The 21,325-nt window shown below is 42.2% G+C and overlaps 1 protein-coding gene across 25 annotated transcripts in view; it reads right to left on the reverse strand.

Annotated features, from left to right (window-relative positions):
• LOC106579145 (E3 ubiquitin-protein ligase UBR5) overlaps window positions 1-10,903 on the reverse strand; it is a 51,017-nt gene extending 40,114 nt beyond the window's left edge. For 23 of the 25 annotated variants that reach the window (XM_014158898.2, XM_045701861.1, XM_045701848.1 and 20 more), the window contains exons 1-10: window positions 10,641-10,903; window positions 5,862-5,906; window positions 5,630-5,711; window positions 5,320-5,396; window positions 3,068-3,190; window positions 2,154-2,439; window positions 1,782-1,941; window positions 1,301-1,450; window positions 462-673; window positions 64-180 (exon numbers count right to left, since the gene is read on the reverse strand). In XM_014158898.2, the coding sequence (XP_014014373.2) occupies window positions 64-180; window positions 462-673; window positions 1,301-1,450; window positions 1,782-1,941; window positions 2,154-2,439; window positions 3,068-3,190; window positions 5,320-5,396; window positions 5,630-5,711; window positions 5,862-5,906; window positions 10,641-10,702 (1,314 nt within the window). In that variant the 5' untranslated portion in view covers window positions 10,703-10,903. The remainder of the gene's footprint in view (window positions 1-63; window positions 181-461; window positions 674-1,300; window positions 1,451-1,781; window positions 1,942-2,153; window positions 2,440-3,067; window positions 3,191-5,319; window positions 5,397-5,629; window positions 5,712-5,861; window positions 5,907-10,640) is intronic. The other 2 variants (XM_045701830.1, XM_045701854.1) reach the window with 2 other exon arrangements.
• Between the last annotated feature and the right edge of the window lie 10,422 nt (window positions 10,904-21,325).

Consider the following 21,325-nt stretch of genomic DNA (forward strand, 5'->3'; position numbering starts at 1 on the left):
TGAATCCTTCACATTATTCATGCAATCAGTCCTGTTGGCTTGTTGTACAGTACTGCTGTTTACCTGTGTGTTTCTGTATGGTTCTGGTTCACTCCACTTCCACTGGTAGAGTTCCCCCTTAGAACTCACTGCCACCAGCTCAGAGAACAAGGACCCGATGCTCACAAACTTCACACCATCCTGGACCAAAACGCCAACAGAAACATTACTTAAAAAAAATATGCTCATCTGATCTGTGCATATTAACCCAAAACAATAGAGGATATAGACCTAGTGAAAACTATTAAAACATAGATAGAAATAAACCAAGTGGGAAATCCATCAAGATGATAAATTAATGCTGTCATGTTCCCTGAACAAGCTTTATTGACATCACATCTGAATGAACACCAAAATGAGTGGACCTTCCCATTAATCAAATGATTCCATCAACCAATCGATCAATGTCCCCATCCTCCCACCTTGTCAGGCCACCATTGCAGCTCCTCGCCCAGAGAGACAGGGCTCTGGACGGGGATGTTCTTCTTGTCCAGGCTGGGCTCCCCCTCGCGGCTGGTGGAGCCCCTCTCCGTGTCAAATGAGGCCCCATCCAGCCACCTCCGCTCCCGCAACCTCAACACAGACTCGCGCTCACGCAACAGCTCTGAGTCACGCTCTAAGGGAAGAAGGAGAACTGGTATGGCAATGGGGTCACACCAGTGGGATAAAAGTAAGCCACTCTCTGGGGAAGACCCGTCAACAAATTAAAGAGATTTGTTTTTAGAATTATGCAAATAAGAGGGGTTTGGCAGTAAAAAGGTGAAAGTTAATAGTGGTGTCTGTCTGCACGCTCACATGTTGAAATGTGAGGTAGGAGGACAGGTCAGGATAGATTAGAGATAGACATGCATTACAAGGCAGAGGGTTTATCCTACAGCATAAGGCTGCAGTAGAGAGTGTTGACTGTAATGACAGGGTATAGCGGGCCTTTCTCAGAGGGCTCACTGAAGAACAGGTATTATGGCCATTCAGCACACTGAACACACACTACTGGTACCACACACACACATTCACACTGCCACGGGCTTTGCCGACAGGTTGAAAAGGAAAGACTAGTACTGACTAACAATATACCTCGACTATCAGAACTAAAAGTATATACTATATATGGTGAAAAGTAATCTTACATCCATTTAGGTAACTTGTTACTACAACTACTACTATTTTAGGCAGAGAAATATGATTTCAATCTCCACCTCCTGACTACAGAAGAGGATGATGGTCCCTAGGCAGCAGCTCTGAGTGCCGTGTGGTCAGTTACCTCGCGAGGAGCCCAGGCGGGACAGGGAGGAGCGTCTGAAGGAAGGGTAGCCGAAGTAGCTGATGTCCTCAGAGAACATGGCGTCAGCATCGATGATGACACTGGGGTGGGCTGAGTGGATGTCAGCGTCCAGCAAGGACATCAGGTCCTCTGTAAGGTCAACACAAGAGAGAGGGATGTTTATGACATGACTATTACTGTCCCATCAGGCAAGGGTCAAACCCATAGGTTAATAAAGACGTTTGCATTTAGAATGTTTGGGAAAACTCCATCGGTTCCACAAATGTAGCAAATCACAAATGTAGCAAATACCAACTATCTACATACATAAAGCTTTCACATAAGCCCCTTAAACCAGACCAAACGGTTTGAGAGCCCTCTGCTCCTTCATACAAAGCTGCCATGTTGAGTCTTTCTTGCAATAGAGATTATCTTAATGAGAAAGCTGTAGAATACACATCAAGTTGAAATAAAGTGGTACCTCCAGGGAGGTAGGACTCGCTGGCTGTGTCATCACCATCGTCACCGTCCTCATCGTCTCTGCTAAGTAGGTTGTTGACGGCCAGGTTGACATCCAGGTTGGTCCTCTGGAGCTCCCGGATGATCACACTCCTAGACTTCCCCTGGAGGACCACCTGAGCCTGGGGGAGAGGGGAGGCAACATGAAGATCACCACCCAGAAATCAACCATGTTGTGACGATGGTGACTGAGCACCAGAGAGAAGTGAAGGCCATGTGTTGAGGCCCTTTTTATAATTAATGAGGGGCTCTGGTCAAGCAATAAAATCCTCATATGGTGGGGTCACTTCCAGAATGTAAATAAATGTAGTTGAGGACAGACAGTGGGTCTAACCTGGGAGATGAGTTCCTCTGGGATGACCGAGGCAGGGATGACAGGCTGGGGCTGGCTACCCAGGAGACCAGAGCCCCGGTCCCTCCCTGTGCGGATCACCCTGGTCTGACGTCTTGAGTCCCTGGCAGCTGTAGACGACCTCCCAGAGGAGCCTCCACCACCTCCTCCACTGACAGCTCCTCCTACACCTCCTCCCCCTGCACCTCCTACACTGCTGCTGCCGCCACCACCTCCTCCTCCTCCTCCTCCACCTGATCCACCGTTCACCCCGGAGCTCCAGCGACTCCTGTTATAGCACAAGGCGAAGGTCAGGCACAGCAGTCAGCCACACAGCAGAAAGTCTCAACTCAACACACGGCTGCCTGCCTGCACACTGGATTAGCAATTAACCGTGGGACAGCTGGCTTTCACAGAGAGAGCAGAGGTCCTAGGGTATTTATGCATACCGCAATTTGGAAGCAATAGTTTGGTAGCAAATGTCTTGTCATTTTTGAGAGATGAATTTGACTACATTAAATCTCATAATTAAAGGGCCAGTAAGGTATGAAAAAAAAATGGAGGATGGTAGATTGCTTTCACCTACTGTCATTCAAAATCAGCCCACAGCACATTTCTATCAAAGCTCAATTGGTATTTTATGTTTATGCCTTTAACCTCAGAGCTGCTGCTGCTTTGGATTGAAGGTCCCAATTTCCAGGACAACTCTGTGCTACAAGGTCTGGTTCTGACCACGTCATCTCATTTTACATGGACAATACCTGAATCCTGGATAGTAATAATGCCTTCAGCAGTCCTGCTGCAGCTGTCTTTGTCTAGGCCTAAGTGGCGCTAATGCACATGAAACCATATAACGACTTTACCCGAGTGTGTCTAGGGGAGGTTTTTCCCTGAGGGCCCTTACTGCCAGAACTTACCCAAGGGTGTTGCCTGCCAGTCTGCCCAGTGTGTCAGAGCCAGACAGGAACCAGGGAGGATCACTAGTCCTGCCTGGCCTGGAGCTCCTTCCTGTCCCTGAACCACTGCCACTCAACTTTGAACTGGAAACAAAAGACGGGAGATCAGATCAGTTACTACATACCTAGTAGTCCCACATTATGGGACCAAAGATTAAGACGACAACCTGGGAGTGGAAATCCCAGGTTGTGGCCCATGTCTAGGGCTTTTACATTTTTATGTTGAAGGTTAAAAAACAACAGGGGAAATGGAGACTAGCATGGCAACACCCTCGGGAATCAGAATTAGCTGCAACTCGTTCCGCCTTCAAGACTTATTCCTTTTTAAAGGTTCTTGGGATTTTTTAGGGCTGCGATTGCTGACTCCTACAATAAAATAATTTGATATCATGGGAGTGTACTGTGTTAAATAAATTTGATGTCTATTGTACATGGATGTATGAATATGCTGCAGTCTGTGTTTAATTGAGTCAATTGCATTACATACTTGCCACCAAATCATGAGCAACGCCTGAGACTGACCATAACAGCATTGTCCTGTCTGAGATTCAAAACCATGACTCTTTTGAACACAGTATCTCAATATATTGTGAATTGCTTCCCAATGAAAGAATGCAGATACATTTTACTATTAGGCATTTTAGCAACAGTATAGTAGACCTAACAATGAAAGGAATTGTGCAGACTTCTGCAGAAATAAAATATAAATAACCTGTTAAAATGTACATTTGTTTACCATTTATTACACAAGTATGACACGGTAAAAAAAAAAGAAATATAGTGCGGAGTGTGACTGGATAGTATTCCGAGTGGAAGCTTTGTTCAGTCAGCTGTCAAAGTTACTGATTGAAAATGTGCAGTGCTCGTTTCCACAGTAAGGCTTTCCAGTAACCCACAATGCGGCTGACTGCAAAGCTATTACCATCTGAAACCATCTCATTTTCTTTTGAAAAGTTCAGCTTATTTCACCGTGCCAGGCAACAAAACATGTGCTCTGCAGAAAAGCTTAAAGTAAACCAGTCACATTATTCAACAGTCTTTCTCAGGCTGATTCACTTGCATGCTTTGCAACTAGAGGGGCTAGTTCACAGTTTAATGCTGGTCTGCTGGTAAAACATATATGGTATCAATGAAACTCACAAATGCATGTTGGCCACCAACACAATTCCGAGCAACAGCTAAAAAGGCATTCTTGCTCATACAAAATAAAACTAAAAGGAAATTCATAAATGCAATTGGCTTTCAGAACCCAGCCTAGATTTCGTAAATGCTAAAATACCATTTCGAGCTTTGTTTTGTCTAGTTAGCAGAGATGGAATAAAATACCTATTACTTATCTATAAAACATACATTGTCCAGGATGCAAAACACCTCAACACAGTCAAAACTTTCTGGTCTTTCATTTGTCAGTGTTTTAAGTGACCAAGTAATAACATAATGAAACCGTTTCAAACTAGTAGGCCTAAGTACTCAGTGGAACTCAACTCGCAGGACTCGCCATTGCTAGGCTTCAGCATGCAGGAGTCAAGGCAGAAAAATATCTTGCTGCGTTTTGTAAATGCAGATCTAAAACGCTTCTTATTGTGAATTCTGCTCAGCTTCAGTCAGGGTTCGCTCCAAATCAAGAATGTAAAAGGACTCATTTTGTGCTTCAGTTGCACTTCTCCACTCGGATGAAATCTGCTCTCTCATAGGATCACCAGACAGCGGTCTGACTGATATGTGTTCCGTACTTTCCTCCAGTGTAGTTGTTACAGTAACAAGTTACAAAGCAAGATTATCATCAGGCAAAACATTAGGAAATGTAGCTGGCTACATTCTTTCGATGACAAACATAACAAATATGATGGCCACCCATCGTTTGTGCAAAAAAAAAAAAAACTTTCTTTTTCATTGCAAATTAATTTACTAGCCAAATAGCATTGCACTTCTGTTGTCATTGGATGAAAACTATTTTCTGCCCGAATGTGTTGCACTAATGTATTTTGTGTGAAGAAAAACTATAGTAGCACGCCCCTTAACACTACTGAAGCAAAATAAATTATTAAAAAATTCAATATAAAACGCAGGTGAAATGGTAGAAAACTCAGATTTTTTTTAATGGTATACGTTTTGAAAACGCCCATTTCTGAAAGCTAACGCAACCCCTGGTATATAAAGTTCTCTTAAACTCCATTAGGATGAAACTATTTTCCTAGTGTAAACAGTCTCACCCATCGTTGCCATCTGGTTTGGTCAGCTCCAGACGATCTGGCTGGACAGCAAAGCTGATCCGACACACACGTCCATCCTGGAAAGAAAGACATTACTACATATCAAAAAGGAAAAGGTGACGGCATGTCGCAAAAAAAAGACTGCACTAAAATATTTGTTTTATTAATAAATGGTGCTCTTATTTATTTAAAAGTAGTGCACTGTATAGGAAATATGGTGCCATTTGGAATCACAACCTCCATCCAAAATGTAGAGGCAGTACAGCTCAAATGTTATTGATTGTAATATGCATAAATCCTTCGATGTTACCTCAAGCAGAAAGCCAGCATGGTTTGGGCCAACTACACACTGTTTTAAGGTGGCCTGCTCCAGCAGGTTGAGGTGTGGATGACTGCATTGGAAACAGACAATGCAGTGAATGTTAACATGTAGAAAAGCTATAAATATATATATATATATATATATATATATATATATATATATATATATATATATATATAATTCCACAGTAAAAAAAAAAAACATAATATTCAGGTCTTACCTGTTAAAGTTGTATTTGTTGAGTTTCTCCGACACTTCACGAAGTCTGTTAAGGATAAACATTAAATTAAAAAAACACTGACATTAGTGAGATTGTTCATTTCCGTTCATGGTGTGAATCTGTGCTATTAATGATCTGGAAATCCATGTCCAATAAGGACATTTCTACTAGTCTGTACTCTGTGTATACTATAAGGAGCATGGCATCTGCTTGCACGACATTAAAAATAAGTCCGGTGAGAATCTCAAGTACATGAATACTGATGACAATAGTATCAAAATGGCTCACCAGCTTCATTAAAAAAAAATCTAAATAGCAGTATAGCTAAACAGTTACAGCATGGTGTGTATAACCATCTGCATTGGGACTGTTGCCTTCACACACAGAGGATGCCAGTGGGCAGGTCATTCCCAAAGTCAAAAGAGACAGGGAATGTGCGGAGCTACAGTTGAAGTTGGAAGTTTACATAGACCTTAGCCAAATACATTTTAAACTCCGTTAACAATTCCTGACATTTAATCCGAGCTAAAAATTCCCTGTCTTATGTTAGTTAGGATCACCACTTTATTTTAAGAATGTGAAATGTCAGAATAATAGGAGAGAGTATGATTTATTTCAGCTTTTATTTCTTTCATCACATTCCCAGTGGGTCAGAAGTTTACATACGCTCAATTAGTATTTGGTAGCATTGCCTTTAAATTGTGTAACTTGGGTCAAACGTTTCAGGTAGCCTTCCACAAGCTTCCCACAATAAGTTGGGTGAATCTTGTCCCATTCCTCCTGACAGAGCTGGTGTAACTGAGTCAGGTTTGTAGGCCTCCTTGCTCGCACACGCTTTTTCAGTTCTGCCCAAACATTTTCTGTAGGATTGAGGTCAGGGCTTTGTGATGGCTTAAGGACAACAAAGTTAAGGTATTGGAGTGGCCATTTTGCCACAACTTTGGAAGTATGCTTGGGGTCAAAAGTCCATTTGGAAGACCAATTTGCAGCCAAGCTTTAACTTCCTGACTGATGTCCTAAAATATTGCTTCAATACATCTACGTAATTTTCCTTCCTCGTGATGCCATTTATTTTGTGAAGTGCACCAGTGTCTCCAGCAGCAAAGCACACCCACAACATGATGCTACCACCCCCGTGCTTCACGGTTGGGATGGTGTTCTTCGGCTTGCAAGCCTCCCCCCTTTTCCTCCAAACATAATGATGGTCATTATGGCCAAACAGTTACATTTTTGTTTCATCAGACCAGAGGACATTTCTCCAAAAAGTACAATATTTGTCCCCATGTGCAGTTGCAAACCGTAGTCTGGCTTTTTTATGGCGGTTTTGGAGCAGTGGCTTCTTCCTTGCTAAGCGGCCTTTCAGGTTATGTCGATATAGGACTCATTTTACAGTGGATATAGAGATACTTTTGTACCCGTTTCCTCCAGCATCACAAGGTCCTTTGCTGCTGTTCTGGGATTGATTTGCACTTCTCACCAAAGTACATTCATCTCTAGGAGACAGAACATGTCTCCATCCTGAGCGGTATGACGGCCATGTGGTCCCATGACGTTTATACTTGCTTACCATTGTTTGTACAGATGAACGTGGTACCTTCAGGCATTTGGAAATTGCTCCCAAGGATGAACCAGGTCTTGGCTGATTTATTTTGATTTTCCTATGATGTCAAGCAAAGAGGCAGAGTTTGAAGGTAGGCCTTGAAATACATCCACAGGTACACCTCCAAGTGACTCAAATGATGTCAATTAGCCTATCCGAAGCTTCTAAAGTCATGACATAATTTTATGGAATTTTCCAAGTTGTTTAAAGGTTCAGTCAACTTAGTGTATGTAAACTTCTGACCCACTGGAATTGTGATACAGTGAATTATAAGTGAAATAATCTGTCTGTAAACAATTGTTGGAAAAATTACTTGTGTCATGCACAAAGTAGATGTCCTAACCGACTTGCCAAAACTATAGTTTGTTAACAAGAAATTTGTGGAGCGGTTGTAAAACTAGTTTTAATGACTCCAACCTAGGTGTATGTAAACTTCCAACTTCAACTGTACATCCAACAGAGGAGACATCAGTAGTATTGTGACCATTCTTTTTAGTACAAGTTTAGCAGAGTGATTATTTAGTACAAGTCCATAACTGTCACCATCCTAGACCTGCAAAATCTTTGATTGTAGGCAAGTTTAAAAACCATGTCATGTAAAACGTGGCAGCTTTACTTCTTGTTTCAGCTCTAACATCTAATTTCTCAATGAGTGAACCAGGCACATTCCTTACTCCTTTTGCTTGCTATGAAATGACAGGTCAAATAGGATCAACAATTGTTTAAACAGAGCTTCAACTGCTAAAGGCTACACTACTGAAAGCATTGATTCTCATTTTAATGGCTGAAGTACAACAATGGTTATGGTGACAGGAAACAGGTGAAGAGAACAAACATTTAATTAATCCATATGTTAAAGGGAGCAAGTCAATACACCAAGGCTGATATCATACAAAAAGTCAGCCGCAGAAAGTGGACAAATCTTGTCAAAGATGCAATATTACCTGTTGCAAAGGGGAAAGGCTATCAGACAGTTGAATGCATGACATTTCCTGTCAAGCAAGCCCAGTGGACAAACCAATGGATGGCAATGACTTATAAGGCATGGCCCAGCCGGTTGTCCAGCGACAGGAACCAGTCCCTCAGCAGAAGATAAACAATGAGCCAGCAACACTGCCTTGATATATGAGGCACACCACCCAGAGCCATTAATAACCAACATCAACAGGACAGAAGGGCTCTTTTAGTCTGCAAGAAATGTGTTTGCGTATTCTAAACCTAATGTTCTCCTCCTAACCTGTACAAAAATACTGTTTTACCCATGTGGGTCAGAGAAGAATTAGTGTCCTCAGTTTGCGTATTCTAAACCTAATGTTCTCCTCCTAACCTGTACAAAAATACTGTTTTGACCATGTGGGTCAGAGAAGAATTAGTGTCCTCAGCTGGGTCATGAAAAGACATCCTGAACTTGAGGCACAAGCAGTCCATGAGACTGGCTTGTGAGTCACAACCTATTCTTGTAAGCAAATATCCTATTTATTTGGGATACAAGTATGCCTCTTGACAACTATGGTAAGAAACACCTCTTTGGTAAGACAAATAACTGCAGTTGAGCAGTAGGGGGATATATGAGCACACGGTGACCATATAGCAAATGTGAATGCATGCCATTGCTAGCAGCTTTTAAAAGGCATGGCTTACTTGGGGAATGATTGTCATTCCACATCAACCAATTCTGTCGCAAGATGAGTGAACATGATTGTATTAGGCCCAAGTGAAGTCAACTGAACCACCTTGGTCAATTAGGCCCAAGCAGGTGGCCAATGGTACAGACCTGGATTCTACACATGTACAAAATCCTAGCTTCATATGTCATATCCTGGCTTTTAATTCAAGGTCATTCAATATGTCCCAATCTCTGCCTGAACGTCCCAATCTCTGTCTGAAAGTAGAACGGCCCATTAATCAGTTCAATCTCAATGGATGATATAAATAGGTTTACCATAAATCACCTACAGAGCAAAATGCAGGCCACAAGACAGACAGTCAACCTCCATAGCTGGTCCTTGTCTCTCTTAAACTAACGTCTGTAAAACATTAACTTAAAAGGCCAACTCCACCACTTTCACCCTTATTTTTATTATGTCCAGCATATGTGAAAACGGCGCATTTCTGTTTTGTACTTAAAAGAATACAAAGTTAAAAAGTTCTTGCTACCCGATATCTTCAGTGATTTTCAAACAGTCTGAGATTCGCGGTGACATGGGGGCCAAGAAAATACAACCTTGGCCTAGAAACTCGTTGCAGGTTTTGAAAATCATTATTTTTTTTACTTTTAATCCTACCTGCAATGTCACAGAGAAGCATTTTTTAAAGGACCTTATCTTTTTAAACCACATATCATCGAAAAGCGCTGTTTTCACATACTGTATTGGTTTGATGCTGGAGATTATGAATATGACGTTGAAAACGGGCTGATGTTTATTTTTTCATTTAACCTTTATTTAACTAGGCAAGTTACAAGTTCACGAGGAACAATATTAATTGGTCGACTAACGTTTGTTAGTTAACGTCGTTGGCTAGAAAAACAAGTCGAAGCAAATAAGCAATCCTATGTTAGTTTACAATTGGTTGGCTGGATAACGGTACCTATCTCGCAAGCAAACATATTGGCACAAGTGTGGCTAGCTTACCTAACGTTATCTAGCAATGACTAATACATTAGCTAGCTTATTAGCCACTTAACTAGCTAGCTACATCTTCAATGGTTCCGTTGAGCTGGCCAACTGGATAGTCGACAATAAGATATCCAAAAGGTACCTAACATAATATACACAATGTCAAATGCAAAAAAACAAACATTGACGGATCTTTTCAATGCCATAATCACTGACGTCCCCCCCATCCCCCAAGCCGCATTGTCCGTCTCAACTCTGACCATCGGCCAATCACTCCAGGCAGAGTCAGAGAACGAACTAAACAGCTCCGTTAACTGCTGCTAGCCCTGGCTAACTAGCTTATTAGCCTAGCAGGCTAGCTAACGTCGTTAGCTACGTTGAAGAGGCTTGTTCAAGATTCCGGGCCTTACTTCAAGAACGGTAATGTGGTCGAAAATTGTTCGATTGAAATACACATGACAATATGAACATTGCTTCGAAACAAATAGATAATCGTCGGGTGCCACACCCTACACATATATATTGATTTAAACCCTTATTTTCCACGCCCGCAACAAATACCTGTCATTGAGCTGGTCCTCAGTCCCGGGCAACGGGTGAACCACGAAGTGTATGGATGTCATGGATCCAATCCAAATTAACACACAAATGTGTCAAGTGTGTGGGAAATGTTATTTTCTCGATATCTGTATATGTAAGGATTCATATAAATATTTTCTGACAAAAAATCCCGAGCTTAGAACTACAGCCTCCTCACCCACATGCCGCCATCTTAACTCTACCAAGCTTTTTCGTTCTGTATGTTGATTAACGCTAGCACACACGCAAACTGGATGCTGGTTGGACCTTGAACAGAACAAGGAATATGTTAAACGGAACGGGATTGGTTTAGAGAAGAAAGGCAATGAAGAGAAAGGAAATGAACATTTCTAGACGTCTAGCTCGTGCTATTTTAATTTTTTTACTGGATTGTGATACATCTATTGGATAGAAAGCAATATTTTCATGGTCTATGTTTTGATATAGACATTGTCTCTATAACATCTTTATATACACTGGTTGCCAATTTAGCCAACAGTCAAACAAGTAAGACAAAAACAGTTCCTCCAGGGACACTGTCTGGAGCCTCTCCCTATTATAGGTCTCTAAGTCTACCCTAAATAAAAATGAACAATAAAATAACACCAAGGGTTCACTCAGAGTTTGAGTGTGTGTTATTTGGGTATTTGGGTATTTTATTAGGATCCCCATCAACTGTTGCGAAAGCAGCAGCTACTCTTCCTGGGGTGCACACAAAACATGAAACATAATACAGAACATCAATAGACAAGAATGTGTTCATATATGATGTTTAGGATTAGTAGACTACAGTTTAAAGGAAATTGCTACAGTTTTTTTATATTGGTCCTGACGCAAGAGGTAGGATAATTATGACAGTCTCCTCTCCTAGAAGGAAGATTATACACAATGCCTCCAGGTGCACGATAAGGATGCACAAAGGAATTCTGCCAACAAATCCAAGGATGTTTGAGATAATCCATAATACATTTGGGGCTCTGTGGGGATTTAGCAAACAATGATAACAGGCGCTTCCTCTGACAATGACAAAACAAAAATTAATGTCTTACATTCAAACATTTCCTTTCCACTCTGTCATTACTTTTCTGATAAATAAACATTCTCCGTTATGCAAACTGATATGTGGATACTATAACATGGAGATTGAGGATCACTGTCCAGTATGACTTTCGTGTAGGTGTATATTAGCCAATGATTGCATCCCATTCCATTTATAATCCCCATGCTCCCTCTGCTGGTTGACATCCCCACAGCTCAAGAGAGGAATTACATACTTCAATTAAATGTCTAGTTTTGAATTACATTTGGTTGAGTTGTCAACTAACATGAATTCAACGTGAAATCAACCAACATTATACCCTATCATAGGATTTAAGTTAAAAGTTGTGTGAATAAAATACAAAATTCTGTTATATTTATGACTTTTTACAAATCCAATCCGTTCAACGTTGATTCAAAGTCATCATATTTAATTTTTGGTTCAAATGATGTGGAAACAATGTTGATTCAACCAGTTTTTGCCCAGTGGGTATAGTGGCGTAATGAAAAAGGTCCACAGATATAGCACCTGTCTACAGACCTTCAGTAACCACTGTCAAAATCATACATGTGTCCTATGTTCTTAAAAAAGTGTTTTCTATTTGAATGCATTTATTTATTACTTCCTCCAGTTAAACACATTGAAAAAATATGCTGTTTTATAATGCTATTCTAGACATTTTGTCAGGAGGCTATGAGAAAATGTTGCAGTTTTAAAGCTAATTTCCTTGATGTCTACACATTTTCTATGGGTCAGAGAGAAATATGTGCTGTTTTATAGCTCATCTCATGCTATTGCTTACATTTTGCCATGAGGCTGAGAGAGAATTTTGAATTTTTCAATTCTACACATTTTGCTATCATAAATTATCTGGGTGGCCCCGACCTACAGGGGGGCCAGAACCCAATTTGTATTTTTTTTTATTTTTTGGGGGGGGGGAGCCCTGCATGCCTGTTCGGTAATCCTTCCCTACTAATATTTAAATATCTATACATGAAAATGTAATATATTAAAGAGCCAGAATAACCAAAGGGACACTGGATATGGTGGGTTAAAAATGCAATACAGTATTTAAAATGTAATTCCCCTTCCTGAAATAATTGGAAATTAGGGAAATTGACAATAGAACAGCAGAGTAAACTTAGGCCAGCCTAGCTACAGTAAAAGGCACCCCTGCACTGCTTGATTCATGTTGCCCTGGATATGAGTGCTGTGCTGGCCTAATTATGGCAGAACCCCCAAAAGAAGCATGGCAGCAGGAACCAAAGGTATAATTATTTTAGCCTGTTTTTAAATTTCCACACAGCAATAAAAACATGATGGCTGGCTTTCGCTATGCATCCAGTGTTGTGGGATTATATGTTACAGTACATCTTTTTGAAGAGAAATTATTAAAACATTTTGATAGACCTGGTGCAGTTTTTTAGATAACTCTATTATGTAGCAGAAGCATTGATTGCATGTACCTACTCATCGAGAAACAACTTCAGCAGTTTAGACCTATGGTCTGTCTGGGTTACTTTAAGTTTGTTTTTTATAACAGCAGATGACAGGCTTTGTCTTTCACTTTTTGAGAAGTGTGTTGTTGGCTGCTGATAGAGTATCCCAGAGACAGGGCCCTAATCCTAACCTTATGATACCCAATAACTCTGTCAAATCACAAGTATTTGACTGTTTATTAAAACATTTTTACTTTTTCAAGAAATGTTGTATTTTATGATCACAGTATCAGAGGAAGAATTCATTTATGAAGGAATTTAATACAGAAAATAAAGATTTCTATATTTCTCCAAAAAGAAAAGATACAGTATATGCTCTGTGTTAAAAAAAACAACACAAATGGAAAAGGATACATCTGTGTTCTCAGGGTATAAAATTATCTAAACTGTATACAACTGCTCGTTTGAATGACAAAGAGGCACATAGGTAATGCTACAGGTTTGTCTGTTCGTCATCTCTTTCTTCTTCATCATCAGCCTATACAGTAGAGGAAATTACTAATACTCTGAAATTCATGACTGTACAGCCCATTTGAGTATAGGAGTGGAAAAGAAGGGAATAGAGAGCTCCACTTCTCTCTGCCCGCCCCTGAGGTGAATGAGTGGAGAGAGTCCTTCATCTGACAGAGAGACTCTCTCATTCCCTCAGAATCAACATAAACTGCAAAGTTCCCAGAGAGCCAGCTGCTGTGATCTGCTTCACACTCACTTGCTTTCTTCAGTTAGATTTGGTACAGCAGGTTGACAATTCTCTCAGCGGTATTGCAAAATGTTTCTACAAAAAAAGAAAAACATGAGGGCAAATCTGGTTCATGTGGCCATTGGTCTGGTACTAGGTGTACACAAAGTAAATGTGAGGTGACCATGTTTTAGTTTCTCATGTTGTGTTATAACAGGTTTATAACAAATATTACGTTTGTTTTTTACTTTCACTTCAGGTACTTTGCATTGTTGTATTCTGAATTGTCAGTGAAAAGCCACGTTATATTGGGGGGGGGGGGCTTAGTTTACATGATGAAATGCATTGTGAAAATGTTGTTAAAATAGTTGGATGACAGAAGAAAAAAAAACACTGATTATTCAGATGATGTATATATTTTGCAGATTATGCTTGCTAACTGTCTGACAAGACATTTCCCTAAAAATATCACCTGCAAGAACATTTCCAGGAGTTAAACAGATTGTATAGCTGGTGGAACTGTCGCCAAAGCATGTTGCTTTTCCAGAAATCCACTGTGTGCCTCTGTGTATTCCTATCCTGAGGTGGTTGAACTCCATACCAGTACCACTCTGTTGCCAATAAGCCTAAATGTAACCCTTTATCAGAGCCAAGTCAAAAAAGAACATAGAAATATCACTGTTATTTTTAGATTACGGGTCAATGTGTTACCAAATGGCCTAAAATAGGGATTAATATGGACATACTGATAATAAAACAAACAGCAGGAAACTTGCTGTGTCACGGCAATGGATGCACTGCATTATACAACGCAGAAATGTAGTGCACATCCTTCAACTTTCACCTCACATATTCACATTCACATTGGTTATACAATTTAGATCAGATTACAACCTCTGCTATTTTCTAGCCACTTAAAAGCTTAACTTCGTATGACATTTTTTTATTTATTTCACCTTTATTTAACCAGATAGGCCAGTTGAGAACAAGTTCTCATTTACAACTGCAACCTGGCCAAAATAAAGCAATTTGTCCTACAAAAACAACAAAACAGAGTTACCCATGGGATAAACACACGTACAGTCAATAACACAATAGAAAGATTATGTACAGTGTGTGCAAATATAGTAAGATTAGGGAGGTAAGGCAATAAATAGGCCATAGAGGCGAAATAATTACAATTTAGCATTAATACTGGAGTGATAGATGTGCAGATGATGATGTGAAAGTAGAGATACTGGAGTGCAAAAGAGAAAAAATAAATAAATAACAATATGGGGATGAGGTAGTTGGGTGTGCTATTTACAGATGGGCTGTGTACAGGTACAGTGATCGGTAAGCTGCTCTGACAGCTGATTCTGGAAGTTAGAGAGGGAGATATGAGTCTCCAGCTTCAGTGATTTTTGCAATTCGTTCCAGTCATTGGCAGCAGAGAACTGGAAGGGAAGGCGGCCAAAGGGGGTGTTGGCTTTGGGGATGACCAGTGAAATATACCTGCTGGAGCGCATGCTACGAGTGGGTGTTGCTATGGTGACCAGTGAGCTGAGATAAGGCAGGGCTTTACCTAGCAAAGACTTATAGATGACTTGGAGCCAGTGGGATTGGCAAAGAATATGTAGCGAGTGCCAACCAACGAGAGCATACAGGTTGCAGTGGTGGGTAGTATATGGGGCTTTGGTGACAAAACAGATGGCACTGTGATAGACTACATCCAATTTGCTGAGCAAATTTTGTAAATTACATCGCCAAAGTCAAGGATCGGTAGGATAGTCAGTTTTACGAGGGTATGTTGGCAGCATGAGTGAAAGAGGCTTTGTTGCGAAATAGGAAGCCGATTCTTGATTTCATTTTGGATTGGAGATGCTTAATGTGAGTCTGGAAGGAGAGTTTACAGTCTAACCAGACAACGAGGGATTTGTAGTTGTCCACATATTCTAAGTCAGAACCGTCCAGAGTAGTGATGCCAGTGTAACAGTTTAGCTTCCGTCCCTCTCCTCACCCCTACCGGGGCTCGTCCAGGGACCCTCTGCACACATCGACAACAGCCACCCTCGAAGCATCGTTACCCATCGCTCCACAAAAGCCACGGCCCTTGCAGGGCAAGGGGAACAACTACTTCAAGGTCTCAGAGCGAGTGATGTCACCGATTGAAACGCTATTAGCGCGCACCACCGCTAACTAGCTAGCCATTTCACATCGGTTACACCAGTCGGGCGGGCGGGTGCGGGCAGCAATCAGTTGAAGAGCATGCATTTAGTTTTACTAGCATTTAAAAGCAGTTGGAGGCCACGGAAGGAGTGTTGTATGGCATTGAAGCTCATTTGGAGGTTTGTTAACACAGTGTCCAAAGAAGGGCCAGATGAATACAGAATGGTGTCGTCTGCGTAGAAGTGGATCAGAGAACCACCCGCAGCAAGAGCGACATAATTTATATATACAGAGAAAAGAGTCGGCCCGAGAATTGAACCCTGTGGCACCCCCATAGAGACTGCCAGAGGTCCGGACAAAAGGCCCTCCGATTTGACACACTGAACTCTATCTGAGAAGTCGTTGGTGAACCAGGCGAGGCAGCCGATAAGAATGTGGTGATTGACAGAGTCGAAAGCCTTGGCCAGGTCGGTAAAGATGGCTGCACAGTACTGTCTTTTACCGATGATGGTTATGATATTGTTTAGGACCTCAGCATGGCTGAGGTGAACCTATGACCAGCTCGGAAACCAGATTGTATTGTGGAGAAGGTACAGGATGTTTTTGTGCTGGTCAAGGGCAGTCAAGTCTGGGGTGAACCAAGGGTTATATCTGTTTTAGTTCTACATTTTTTGAATGGGGCATGCTTATTTAAGATGTTGAGGAAAGCACTTTTAAAGAGCAACCAGGCATCCTCTACTAACGGGATGAGTGCATCTAGCTTAGATTGTAGGACGGCCGGGGTGTTAAACATATCCCAATATAGGTCACCTAACAGTACGAACCCGAAGATAGATGGGGGGCAATCAGTTCACATATGGTGTCCAGCTGGGGGCTGAGGGGGGTCTATAACAAGCGGCAACGGTGAGAGATTTATTTCTGGAAAGGTGGATTTTTAGTAGAAGCTCGAATTGTTTGGGTACAGACCTGCATAGTATGACAGAACTCTGGAGGCTAACTCCGCCCCCTTTGGCAGTTCTAACTTGTCGGAAAATGATGTAGTTGGGGATGGACATTTCAGAATTTTTGGTGGCATTCTTAAGCCAGGATTCAGACACGGCTAGGACATCAGGGTTGGCGGAGTGTGCTAAAGCAGTGAATAAAATAAACTTAGTGAGGAGGCTTCTGATGTTAACATGCATGAAACCAAGGCTTTTTACAGTTACAGCGCCTGGGGAATACGTGTAGTGCTGGGGGCTATAGGGCCTGGGTTAACCTCTACATCACCAGAGGAACTGATGGGGTCAACTTGGGGTCATGATCGGGGCTGCACCAAATGTTTGATGTATTATAATAATTGATTATGCTTATGTTGTATTAATAGAAGGGGAAGGGCTATAAGACCCCTCCCCCTCCACATTTATAGGGTCTAGACTACAGATTAACAATATATACATATTCATTATAAGGTTTAATATTGTTCCACAGTGTAAGTTATTGCAGTCAAAACAGGGGGTTTGTGAGAAAGCGCCTCAAAGATAAAATAGATTCATAGACACAGAACCCTGCAGGGGAGTGAAAGAGATAAGAGACTAGTCAGACATACCACTATAAATCAACTTGGGGAGTGGACATTTACTGCTGAGCCTTTAGATAACACTGAAACTATTGTTTGTATAGCTATGTATGCATGGGCTTGGTCTCATGAGTAGAAGGTAATGACGTAGGCAGTGACATCACTAGGGGTTGACTGCAAGCATAATAAAATAACTTGGACCCATTCCTATTTTGCAGAACTCAGGAGAGACATCAGTTGTATGTGTGATGTTTGATCTTTGACTTCTTTCTACAGCTGTATTTCAATTCAAATTGTTATGATTTATAAGTGCACATTTTGAGTATTCCTTATTTGTTAAGTAAAAAAACAGAGCACAGAAAAATGGAACCAACATTTAGCGAGCTTGCCAGGAGGGAGTGAGTACAACGCTACTGGACGGAACCTGAACCCCCTTCTCTGATCAGCAAATTATAAGGTAAGCAAGACACCTGTTATATCGAAGTCTGTAATTTATGAGTGGGTGTTCAGTGTTTCACTGGTATGTAAAAGCACCGACTCCCTCTTGTAATTATAAAAACAAAGGAACCTAAAATGTGCATGTTTAAGTCATTGAGTGTGTGGTAATTGTTGTATGTCAATGTGCGTTATTTGTTATATGTATTAAGAACAGTAGCTCGCCTTCTGAGTGTTGGGGGTGCTGGGATAACTTCCGGAAGCGTACTCAAGAGTAGTTAGGAGCAGAATCTGTATCTGAGAGAGAGTTCTGAAACAGGCGATAACCTATGGGACACCTGAGATAAGTTGTTTAGTTAGGGACAGAAGCTGTATCCGAGGGAACAGTTCTGAACATGCGATAACCTATGGGACACCTGGAAGATAGAAATAATCTGAAATGCGCAGTGGGTAGGGAGATAAACGAATCAAGAACTGGTTATTTGGTCTGAGGACTGAGAGCTGTTGTAAGGGGATTTTTGATATGGAGGAGGACGAGGAACAGTATATAGATAAAGGCATTAAATTGGAATACTATAAGAAAGAAAATGTTGGAAGTGAGGATGGCAGGAAGGAGTTCTGTCAATAATATATTATATAACAATATATTACTGTTTCTCTACACCCTTAAGATATAATACTAGGAATTGAAGTATATCATGCGGTTGTCTCTGTGAGGCCCGTGTGTGAAATATATTTGAGTTTACTAGAACCATTTACTATAGCCTGGATTTAGTGAGAGTAGAATTAGGATTACAGTATCAACCACTGTTGTTTAACACACACAACCAACAGAACAGAGGAGGAGTAGGATAAGGGTATGGCTAAAGGCTATAAGAACTGGTCGTCTAGTGCATTGGGAACAGAGAAAAAAGGAGCAGATTTCTGGGAGTGGTAGAATAGATTCAGGGCATAATGTACAAACAAGGGCTCGCCAGGCGAGCTGGAGACACAGCGATTCAGAAAGCTAGCGGGCCGGGGCTAGCAGATGGGTCTTCGACAACCTTGCAACGGAAAAGCCTGTTGAAACCACCTCGGACAATTATGTCGGCAGACCAGTCGTGATGGAGCAGCGGGGCTCCGTGTCGGCAATAAAGGGTCCAGGCCAATTGGCAAAAGAGGTATTGTAGCTCAAGAATTAGCTTGTAGACCTCTTCGGCTAGCCGGGAAATGGGCCTAGCTCGAGGCTAGCTCAAGGCTAACTGGCGCTTGCTTCAAGACAGAGGCGTTAGCCAGCAGTAGCCACTCGATTGCAGCTAGGTAGCTGTGATGATCCGGTGTAGTGGTCCAGAGCTTGCGGCAGGAATCCGGTGATGCAGTAAAGCAGTCCGATATGCTCTGTGTTGATATCACGCTGTGCAGACTAGCAGGTATTGACCGAGCTGAAGCTGGCTGGTGTTCGAGTTAACGGTGAAGACCGCTAGCAGTGGCTAACTGACTACTAGCTAGTAGCTAGTTAGCTACATTTACATTTTACATTTTAGTCATTTAGCAGACGCTCTTATCCAGAGCGACTTACAAATTGGTGCATTCACCTATAATATCCAGTGGAACAACCACTTTACAATAGTGCATCTAAATCTTTTAAGGGGGGGGTTAGAAGGATTACTTTATCCTATACCAGGTATTCCTTGAAGAGGTGGGGTTTCAGGTGTCTCCGGAAGGTGGTGATTGACTCCGCTGTCCTGGCGTCGTGAGGGAGCTTGTTCCACCATTGGGGTGCCAGAGCAGCGAACAGTTTTGACTGGGCTGAGCGGGAACTGTGCTTCCTCAGAGGTAGGGAGGCGAGCAGGCCAGAGGTGGATGAACGGAGTGCCCTTGTTTGGGTGTAGGGCCTGATCAGAGCCTGAAGGTACGGAGGTGCCGTTCCCCTCACAGCTCCGTAGGCAAGCACCATGGTCTTGTAGCGGATGCGAGCTTCGACTGGAAGCCAGTGGAGAGAGCGGAGGAGCGGGGTGACGTGAGAGAACTTGGGAAGGTTGAACACCAGACGGGCTGCGGCGTTCTGGATGAGTTGTAGGGGTTTAATGGCACAGGCAGGGAGCCCAGCCAACAGCGAGTTGCAGTAATCCAGACGGGAGATGACAAGTGCCTGGATTAGGACCTGCGCCGCTTCCTGTGTGAGGCAGGGTCGTACTCTGCGAATGTTGTAGAGCATGAACCTACAGGATCGGGTCACCGCCTTGATGTTGGTGGAGAACGACAGGGTGTTGTCCAGGGTCACGCCAAGGCTCTTAGCACTCTGGGAGGAGGACACAAGGGAGTTGTCAACCGTGAGGGCGAGATCATGGAACGGGCAGTCCTTCCCCGGGAGGAAGAGCAGCTCCGTCTTGCCGAGGTTCAGCTTGAGGTGGTGATCCGTCATCCACACTGATATGTCTGCCAGACATGCAGAGATGCGATTCGCCACCTGGTTGTCAGAAGGGGGAAAGGAGAAGATTAATTGTGTGTCATCTGCATAGCAATGATATGAGAGACCATGTGAGGATATGACAGAGCCAAGTGACTTGGTGTATAGCGAGAATAGGAGTGGCCCAAGAACAGAGCCCTGGGGGACACCAGTGGTGAGAGCACGTGGTGCGGAGACAGATTCTCGCCACGCCACCTGGTAGGAGCGACCTGTCAGGTAGGACGCAATCCAAGCGTGCGCGGTGCCGGAGATGCCCAGCTCGGAGAGGGTGGAGAGGAGGATCTGATGGTTCACGGTATCAAAGGCAGCAGATAGGTCTAGCTTCTGATGGGGGTTCCGGTTCTAAAGTATAAAAATAGCAGATCCGTACCACATTGGGTGAGGCGGGTTGCAGGAAAGTATATTCAGTCCGTAGATGGAAAGTGAGTAAAATATATACGAAATATAAATGAAAAAAACTAGGAAAACGACTATTTATACGGGACAAGACAAACACACGTCCGACTGCTACGCCATCTTGGGGGAAAAAAAAACACTGCCCCAAGTAAATAAGCGGAGGAGTACTGTAGTTAGAGCCTTATTGTGTGGGGGAGTATTTGGAGTAAAACCCTGGTGTCCTTTACTTAAAGTAATCCACACCCCACCTGGTTTCAAATAATATTTGTTTACTATGATAGACAACAAAAACTTTAGCTGCACTTGATTGAACTTGCCTTGCACAATAGAATAGTCCCAAAAGTACAAACGTCACCCATCTGGCATGCCAGGTGGACTAATTGAAATTCCTAAAAGTATTTGAAAGAATACTTGAAACGAGGTGTCACCCATTCACACAGGGGGAAGTCTCTTAGGCATCATTAAAC

This window comes from Salmo salar, chromosome ssa02, assembly GCF_905237065.1.
Source record: "Salmo salar chromosome ssa02, Ssal_v3.1, whole genome shotgun sequence".
Taxonomy (NCBI): Eukaryota; Metazoa; Chordata; class Actinopteri; order Salmoniformes; family Salmonidae; genus Salmo; species Salmo salar.